This window comes from Nansenia antarctica (assembly GCF_963989245.1).
Source record: "Nansenia antarctica genome assembly, chromosome: 1".
NCBI lineage: Eukaryota > Metazoa > Chordata > Actinopteri > Argentiniformes > Microstomatidae > Nansenia > Nansenia antarctica.
The window spans coordinates 38,568,092-38,578,150 of record NC_137674.1 but is presented as its reverse complement, the minus strand read 5'-3'; the positions used below and the strand labels follow the sequence as shown (position 1 = coordinate 38,578,150).

At 44.0% G+C, this 10,059-nt stretch overlaps 1 protein-coding gene across 2 annotated transcripts in view; it reads left to right on the top strand.

The window, feature by feature from the left end:
• hs6st1a (heparan sulfate 6-O-sulfotransferase 1a) overlaps positions 1–6,081 on the top strand; it is a 41,334-nt gene extending 35,253 nt beyond the window's left edge. Inside the window, exons 2-5 of one of the 2 annotated variants that reach the window (XM_080547940.1) lie at positions 3,308–3,530; positions 3,736–3,984; positions 4,318–4,655; positions 5,113–6,081. In XM_080547940.1, the coding sequence (XP_080404066.1) occupies positions 3,308–3,530; positions 3,736–3,984; positions 4,318–4,655; position 5,113 (811 nt within the window). In that variant the 3' untranslated portion in view covers positions 5,114–6,081. Of the gene's footprint in view, positions 1–3,307; positions 3,531–3,735; positions 3,985–4,317 lie in introns of both variants that reach the window. The other variant, XM_080547939.1, reaches the window with a different exon arrangement.
• The last annotated feature ends 3,978 nt before the right edge of the window (positions 6,082–10,059 follow it).

The following is a 10,059-nucleotide window of genomic DNA, read 5'->3' as shown; positions in this document are numbered from 1 at the left end:
TCAGGAGAGTTGGGGGACAGAGGAACTGTGTGTTTCCATGTGATAACGCTGACAGAGCAAACCACACACACCCACACCCAGGGGCCCAGTAGACTCTCATCAGTACCCCCTGCTAGTGTGGTTTGAGAGAGAAGACTATAGACTGTAGGACACTGTTCCATCGCAGACATGGTGTGTGTGTGTGTGTGTGTGTGTTGTATATGTCTAGAAGACCAATTTCTCTTTCAGTTATTAAGTAACCAACTCTCGCTTTCTTTCTTTCTTTCTCTCACTCACTCTCTCTCCCTCCCCCCCCTCTCTCTCTCTCTCTCTGTCTCTCTATCTGTCTGTCGGTCCCGTTCTCATGCAATCTTATTTTTGTTTGGAGAGAGAGAGAGGGACCGACAGACAGAGAGAGGGAGCGAGCAGTAGGAGCGATAGAATGTGAGGGAGAGAAAGAGAGAGATGTCCTTGGTTTGTCTGACTGGGTAGTCCTGTTGCCTGTGTTGCGTCTGGGTCTGTGAGGGTCAGGGATGATGTTCTCTCTCTCTTTAGCCTTGAATCACACGCAACCACACAGAGCCAAAAAGGAGCCAGACTTCTAAGCGTTTTTACTGCCTTATGAACAACTTATTATACAGCAGTTTGGATTGGATTTGGTTCTATTTTATTATATATTGCACTTTAAGAACAAGCAACAAGTATAAAACAAGCTGGGTCTGTGAATAACAGTCCAGATCTAAATCCCATAGAACACCTGTGGAGTGATCTCAAAACAGCAGTTGAGAGAAGGCACCCTTCAAATGTGAGCGACCTGGAGCAGTTGGCAAAAGAAGAGTGGTCCAAAATTCCAGTAGAGAGGTGTAAGAAACTCATTCATGGTTACAGGAAACGATTGATTTCAGTAATTTTTTCCAAAGGGTGTGCTAACAAATATTACGTTGCCAATAATTTTGTCCAGTCCATTTTCGTGAGTTCTGTGTGGAACGATATCAGCTTTGGCTTTTTTTCTCTGCGTTTTTCTGTTGTTCCAATGCAGACAAAAGAAATAAACATGTGAATACCAAAGCATTTGTAATTGCAACAATTTCGGGGAGAAGTGGTGTATTATCTGACAGAAGTGCAGGAGGGCCAATATTTTTGTCCATGACTCTATATGGTCAACAGAAAGTAAGTAAACACATTAAATGACGTGGACACACATAGTTTGGTTTTTAGTTTAGTTTATTTATTTAGCACACAAGAAATTGTGCAAGGAGGGAACGAAGCCCAGAAGGCTTCTACAGAGTTCCACTCCACGTCAATATCATTGTTTCAAATAAAAATCAAGGGACACTTTCTGCACGTCAATAGGAGAAAAGAAACCACAACCATATCTTATTCCTATCATATCTTATTCCTATCATATACCACATATATCATGTTTGGGGATATTATGTGACTACAAATGTGAGTGTTGTTGTAAGGGTAACATTTAGCGACGATAAAAACAAAAGACAAAAAAGACAAAGAATTTTGAGAATTTGTTGGGAGGATAACACGGCTTGAATCCGTTAACATGTGATTATGAGGAAGGCATGCCACACTCTGTGTGTGTGTCTGTCTGTGTCTGTGTGCACGACTGTGTGCTTTTAACGTAATAAACGTTCAAAACATAACATACCCGTATCATTACAATTATCATTACAATGAAACAGTTTCTCTGCGTCTGTGTGTTCTCTTCCTCGCCTCTCGAAGAAGAAGAAAAAATCACAGCATTTGCATAATTTATATTCATATATTTGTGTGTGCATACATTTATCTATTTATTTTCTTGGTTACATAGCTGAGCCTTCATTCCAGCAGCAGCTATAACTTTGATAAATGGCTGTGGCTTGTGGCCTCGTTGCTTTCACAGTATTAGAAAACTAATTGAGATTCTCTTCCGCCCACTCTTTTTCTCTCTTACTCTCTCCCTCCCTCCCTGTCACTCAGGCTATCATCTCATACCGTGTGCTTGTGTGTGGAGAGGCAGAGAAGCGGAGAGAACACAAACAAGAGGGAGAGGGGGAGAGAGGAAGAGAAAACGAACAAGAGGGAGAGGGGGGGAGAAATGGAGAGAAAACGAACAAGAGGGAGAGGGGGGGAGAGAGGAAGAGAGAGCGAGAGATATTAGACAAATGAGTTGGTTTATCTCCACACTCTTTCTGAAGTACACACACACACACACACACACACTTTCAGAACTGAAATCTACATTCGCCTCATACAGTATCAAAACAGGGTGTGTCTGTGTTTGTGTCTTGTAAGTGTATTTATCAGCTTCATCTTGCTTTGTTTTACCACCCTAAGCTCAAGGGAAGGAGTGTGTGAGTGTGTGATGCTTCTACTCTCAGATGAGCATAGTCTAGATGGATAGAATGTTGTCTGGGTGGGGTGGGGGGGGATGTCTGGGGAGGCCATTCCATGGATTCCCGTCAGGTTCAGGATGAACACAGAGTTCTCTCTAAACATTCCTGTGTGATGCAATCAGAGAGGGGGGGGGGAGCGTGTGTGTGTGTGTGTGTGTGTGTGTGTGTGTGTACACTGCACTGGCCGGTGGTTAATGAGGATGTGTTGATTGATTAAGCTGCAGTAATTAGCTGGAGTGTAAAGGCCTGTGAAGGTTCCTCCCTCTGGTGAGAGTGCCTCCTCTGGGGAAGGAGAGAACTGCAGTATGCCCTAGACACACACATCACATACACACGCACACACATATGCATGCACACACTGACTCACTCACACACATGCACACACATTGCGCTATGGAGCATTTACACACCCATTATTAACTCTGCTGCTGAGTGATGAGTCATACTGCATCTGCACTGTGTGTGTGTGTGTGTGTGTGTGTGTGTGTGTGTGTGTGTGTGTGTGTGTGGTGTGTTTGTGTGTGGTGTGTGTGGTGTGATGTGCGGTGATGTGCTTGTGCCAGCAGTTTAGTTTCTTGCACAGTGGTCTGAACACTGACCCTAACCTGCCCTCCGAGGTAAATCAACAACTCTCTCTCTCTCATCATAGCCTCTTTGCTACTTTCTGTTCCTCATGATCTATTTCATGTATCATAGCCCCAGCTCCGGTATGTGACATTATCTGTGTGAGACACCCAGTAAGAGATATTCCCACTGTATTCAGTGGATCGCAACCGACTGTAGTTGCAAATCATTGCAAACACTGCCACCCAAAGGGCTTTTGAGGAACTTCACTACAAATAAACTTGCTGCTGCCTTCAACTGAATTGTATCTGTTTTTTTAACTCCTGCCTCTCGCTCTCTCTCTCTCTCTTTCTCTCTCTCTGTCTCTCCTATAGGAAGTTCTATTACATCACATTGCTGAGGGACCCAGTGTCACGGTATCTGAGTGAGTGGAGACACGTCCAGAGAGGGGCCACGTGGAAGACCTCACTGCACATGTGTGATGGGCGGACCCCCACCCCAGAGGAACTCCCTGCTTGCTACGAGGGCTCTGATTGGTCAGGATGTACCTTACAGCAGTTCATGGACTGTCCCTACAACCTGGCTAACAACCGACAGGTATATATACCCACACAAAAGTGCACGCGCACACACACACACACACACACACAGACAGACAGACACCTAATTCCATCTCCATCCAAGGTGTGTATGCTGGCTAGCCTTAGCCTGGTGGGATGTTATTTAAAAAAAAAACATGATATACACACACACACACACACACTAACCTACCCCCTGTCTCCCTCTCTCTCTTTGTGTGTAGGTGCGTATGCTAGCAGACCTCAGCCTGGTTGGCTGCTACAACATGTCTACAGTACCGGAAAGGAAACGGGCTCAACTGCTTCTGGACTCGGCGAAGAAGAACCTGCGTGACATGGCCTTCTTCGGCCTGACTGAGTACCAGAGGAAAACCCAGTTCCTGTTCGAGCGGACCTTCAGATTGCGCTTCATCCACCCGTTCATGCAGTACAACAGCACACGGGCGGCAGGGGTGGACCTGGACAACGCTACGGTCAGTTGAACTATGTTTCTACACGGCCATACAGGGGGTTTATTGATTGATTTGCACACACACATTAACAAAAAGGAAAGATGAAATGATGGCTTAAAGATATCAATGAAGGGAGTCAATGAAGCATCATTTTTGTATAGCATGAATGCAAAGATTATTCCCCTCGCTTCTTGTGCACCTTCCACATCAATGAATCACACAGGCAATCAAACATTCTAAATAGCCATCTGTGGATGGGATTATGCATTCTCCTTGCCTTCTGTGAAGTCTGTTCTGTGACACTGCATAAAATGCACTTCAGTTCAAATCAATTTGAAACATCCACATTCCCAGGTCCAGCGTATCGAGGAACTGAACGAGCTGGACATGGAGCTGTACGACTACGCCAGAGACCTTTTCCAACAGCGCTACCAGTACACCCGACAGCAGGAGAGGAGGCAACAGCGGCTCAAAAACCACCTCCAGGGCCACAACTACCAGGGGTTGGGGCTGGGAGTGAGCCTGTGGCCCTCGAGGCCCAAGCAGACGGGCACCGGACAGATCCCCGAACCAGGGGACGGAGACGGGGAGGCGTCGGACGGAGAGGACACTGAGGAAGGAGGGGGAAGGACGGAGGAGACCGGGGCGAGGCTACCCACCGAGGACTATATGAACCAGATCATCAAGCGCTGGTAGCAGGAGGAACACACACTCACACACACACACACACACACACGTACACACATACACATGGGGACACGTGTACACTCGTGAGGGATCAGGCAGACAGACAGAGATTATAGGTCAGGGGTGAGAGCTGGAGAGCTGATGTGTCACTGGCTGCATTTCAAATGATACCTTATTCCCCATATAATGCACGACTTTTGACAAGTGCACTCCTTTTGAGATTTGCCAGTGTTAGCAGCACTCTATCGCCCTATGCCCTAAACAACAGAGGAGAGGAGAGAATGGAAGAGCTCAGGAAAGACCATAGAGATTTGCTTACAACCAATTCTCTCATCCCCTTCCCCTCTCTCCCCTCCCTCCCTCTCTCCCTATTCTCTCTCTCTGTCTATCTCTCTCTCTGTCTCTCTCTTTCTGTCTCTCTCCTCTCTCTTTTTTCTCTCTCTCTCTCTGCGCCTGATGTAGATTGTGAGAAAGGAAACGGAGGTTTGTGAACCCCTTATAAAGGACTTGAGTACTTCCTGGATGTAACCCTTCAATCAGAGAGGAAGTTAAAACCCTCAGACATTTAATGGGGTTTTCTACTGGCCGAGCTGAACCAAGGAATTGAAAATGTGACGTCACGGAAACAAGACTTGACCTAAGAGTTGGACAAAGTTGTGTTAAAAAAAAAAAAAAGAAGGAAAAAAAAATGTTGCTTCAAAATCAGCCTTCATTTCAACCGCTTCTGTGTCATGACCAATGACGGTCTTTCTCATTTTAGGACTTTTTAGGTTTTTTCGAGTTGTTTTTTTGTTTTGTTGAATTTTATGCTTTTTTTAAAGCAGAATTGTAATAACACTGAGACCAATATTGCTGCCTAAAAGAAAAGAGTAATTCCTTTCTTTTGTTATGTTTTATAAAGACAAATATATAATCGATGGACGGACGTACAATGGACCATAGCCATGATTGAAGCCTTGCATTCTGGGAAGACAGTTAACGAACCTGTAAGCCACATCTGTCTCTAAGCAGAAAACTCTGTCGGTGGTCATGAACATGTAGATGATTCTTTGACATGACAAGGAGTCAAGTTGATGAGGAAACAGAAGACTATGAGGCTATAGGAACAGGAACACACGTGAATAATGGGCACTAGAGCCTAACTTACAGGTCTGATGAATGTTAGAGCTGGGAATATTAAAGTGAATGGTCGCCATGGCCAAGTCCCCCGAGATCTGTGATACCTCCCTATTACACCAGAAGCACACAGCATTGGTGTCCCAGCTGACAGTGAGTGGAGGAGTAGGGTTCTGTGTAGTTCAGTCAACTGAGAGGGATGTTTTGGTGGCAGGGTAGTAGTGCCTCTATGAACTGGGGATCATCTGTAACTCCATGTCAGTACCACATTTCCTGTGTGTGTGTGTGTGTGTGTGTGTGTGTGTGTGTGTGTGTGTGTGTGTGTGTGTGTGTGTAAATAATGTGTATATTGTGATGCATTTGTGTGGCATGAATGCCTTTGTAAATAGTGTGTGTGTGTGTGTGTGTGTGTGTGTGTGTGTGTGACAGTGAGAGAGAGCGAGAATGACAGTTGTCTCTGAATGAATGATTGACAGATTCCATGACCAATCTTTTGCCATTATCTCAGAGGGCTGGAGCTGAAACAGATGGAAGCAGAGGCTAGAAATCCCTCCCACACCTTTCCTACCTTCTCCTTGCCTCCTTTCCTTGAAGATCTCCTTGATGAGATGATTGAGTGAGTTTTCCACCATAACTCTTTCAACTGTCAACTCCTTTCAGAAAAGTTATCTTAAAGGGAAAGAGAGGTGGAATGGTGACAAGGAAAGGAACCAAGTAAAAGAAATAGGGCCACATCTAGATTCTATGATACAGTGCTCTTTATCCAGTTGCATACTGCAAGTACCCTGATGGGGACTGGGGAAAATATATGAAATGAGCTCCCCTTTTGCAAATCTGCCCTTTTAATTTATTCTTGAAGTGGAGGTAGACAGCAGACATACATACCCATTGGTTTGAGGTAGAAGTTTCCTCTAGCCACAGAATGATGCTGCGTTCATGTGCACTCAGAACTAGGGAACTCTGACTTTTCTGACCTGGAGAGTATAAGAATAAACTCATAGGAAGCTCTACGCAAAAAAACCTAGGTGAATTTGAACTCAGAAGTTTGCAGTGTCCGAGATTGGCATGAACGCTGCATTATGATCAGAGCTCACTTACTAGGTTGGCATTAACCATTTGGGGGAAGACTAATATCTGATCGGGTATCTGTGGTTAGGGGCAACTTGTAGCTACTCCAACACAATACCATTATGCCCGGAACAACAGTACCAGCAGTGATGGACAAGCTTTAAGAGTCTGTACACCAACGGTACTGTACACTTATATTCTCAATGATAATTAATGTCTTAAACTGATGTCTTAAATACATTTTCTTTTGGTGAAAATTATTTGTTTTCCCTTATGTCATAAATATTTCCTTTGTGTGTCACTCTAACAAAGTGTAACAGGGACTCGTTTTTAGAGTGGTTTGCAGATTGTGTCTGGCTCCCTCTTTAAGCATCATCCTCTTTTTCGTATAATTGCAAAAATGGATCATCAAGCCACCAATTAAAGTTATTTCATTTTTTATATAAAAAACTGTCTTCTTTTGTGTTATTATTTCAACATTGCGTACACTTTATTATGCTGTTACGGTATGCTCTCTCTCTGTTCTTTCTTTCTTTCTCTCTCTCTCTATCACACACACACACACACACATACACACACATAAGTCACCCATACTCATAAAACCATTGCATAAGGGAGGGGATCTCTCAATGGCCAAATCTGTAATGACTCTTTATTTTCCATGTAGTGCACACAGTGTCAGAGTCGTCACACACTTTTACAGCAGTGACTGCCCCACTCCTTTCTCCTGCAGCTGAGGATCCATACTACCACACACACACACACACACACACACACACACACACATACACATGATAACCGCAGGACCATGACCCTATAAAGCAGCCTGTTCCTCTCCTAACAGCAGCCTCGGCCCTGCCACCACTGATCTACAGCCTAATTCAATCTCCAGACACACCAATTCTACCACATGCACGCACACACACGCACGTGCGCGCACACACACACATCCATCCGAGGCCAAGCGAAGCACAGGGGTTGGCAGCGCTAGCTGAGAGTTGGAGGTGACCTATGTTGAGTGGGAGTAGGGGCATAAATAACGTCTCGTGCCCTTGGCTCGGAGACGAGACGAGACGAGAGGAGAAGAGGGACCAGAGCACAAGCCTTCAAAAACAGCCATGTGATCTTTCAACTTTGACCCTCATGGTATTGCAGTAAAAAAAAAAGGGAGACAGAGATGAAAGGGCATGCTAGAGAGAGAGAGAGCGGGAGAGAGAGAGAGAGGACAGGGAGTGCAGCCTCTCTGGCAGCTGGGGTACATGGTGTTCTGGACTCTGCCTCGTCTGTAATCCTCTCCTTGGCTCCTGCTTCGCTGTCATTTCAAGTGCAGACGGATAAAACAAACAATCCTGGCTGAACTGCAGTACTGGATTGGTAGGCTTTGGAGTGTGTGTGTGTGTGCGTGTCTGCACGCTTGTGAGTGTGAGTGCGTGCCCTATGCTCTCTAGGGCTGTGGAATCCGTCTCTGAGTGATTGTATGGGACTCGGCCCAACCTCCATTAATAACAAATCAGACTGGTCACAACTTCCCATCTATGGTCTGAGTTTCTGTGGCAGAGCGATAAAGATGCTTAGATCTTCATTTCCTTTTTTTTCCAGAGGGAAATTCCGCAATCCTCTTATCATTTCATGCTCGTATTGTTTTGGTCGTGAATTATGTGCCTTATGTACTTCTAGGCATCTATCAGCTTGTGAACTAGACAAGTGTAACTTTCAGGTGCGGGGAAATTTCATGATGACACATTATCACCAAATGCTTAATATTGTTTTGGATTAATAGCTTTAAAACAGTCTTATTTTGCACAGAACATAAAATAAGGTACTGTATCATACAGGACTGACTGGTATGAATACGGTAGGCTACATTACCACACACATCGTTCGACACAACTAACCGTTCTTCAGTGATAAAATGAGAAATAGGTATAGTCATCATTTGACCTTTTACCACTTCAGGGGTAAGCCAATTTCCCAGGTCAAGGCAAAATCATATCCCTGTGATATTGCGTTTCCAGGAGATATTGAGGGCGCTATAAAGAATCCACTCTCCCAGAGGACCTCCGGAAGAACATTGACAGCCACCTGCAGGAATGCAATCTATGAAATCCCCCAATCCCATTATGGTCAGCTTTGTGTGTGTGTGTGGGGCGGGGGGGCTGGGGGGGCTGGAAGGGGAATGGGGGTTATCTGTGTGCTCGTAAAGAGCTTACCCAGAGCAGACTTATTAACCCCTTCTTAAACATCTGATTAATGGTCATTCACTGGAGCAAGCCTTGGCCATAGCCAAACAGACTGGATACTAAATCTCTGGGTATTTGAGGGGCTGTATATTTGCTTTATATGCAATGGAACACTGAACACATACACACATATACACACACACACACACACACACTGGACGCACACCCGGTGGCTGTGGCTCAGGAGGTAGAGCCGGCATCTAATTGATTAATTGACTGATTGATATGTTTATTTCAAATATCTGCAAAAAAGATAAAGCAACAATAATTAATATAACGGAAAACAAAAAAAACAAAAAATACACATATTCGAAAAGGAGTGGGAAGAAGTACAACTTATTCAGTCCCACCCCTTCTCCATAAATCATAAAGATGCTTCCTGTTCAATTTAATACAATCTCATTATATATACAAATAAATATTTAGGAACCCAAATGATAAATGATAATAAATAAACAATAACCCCTGTATACACCTTGTGATTATCAATCCCCCCCCATCATCCCTGTACCTTATTTTAAACTGGATTATGTTCGGACATTGCTTTAACTCCACATTCAAACTGTTCGATAGCTTCACTCAACAGATTGATATACAAAACCCTTTCCTATAGTGGTACAAATTCCCCTTAAATTATAACCCCCCTCTCGATCACTGAACAATGTTTGAATATTTCCTGGTAGTAGGTTATTTTTTGCTTTAAACATTAATTGTGTTGTTTGGTATGTAACAAAATCAGTAAATGTCTGTCATTTTTACTGTAAGAATAATGGGTTAGTGTGTTATCACTAACATTGTGATAGATGGTAGATATCCAACATTGTGAATTATCCGTATTATTCTTTTTTGGAGAATAGATAGTGAATATATTGAACTTTTGTAGCCTAGTTATTGCCCCACACCTCCTAATTTAGATATGGTAAAACTAGTGAACAGTAGAGAATGTGGAGTGATGTTTGATCCAGAACCTGCTTTGCTTTATTTA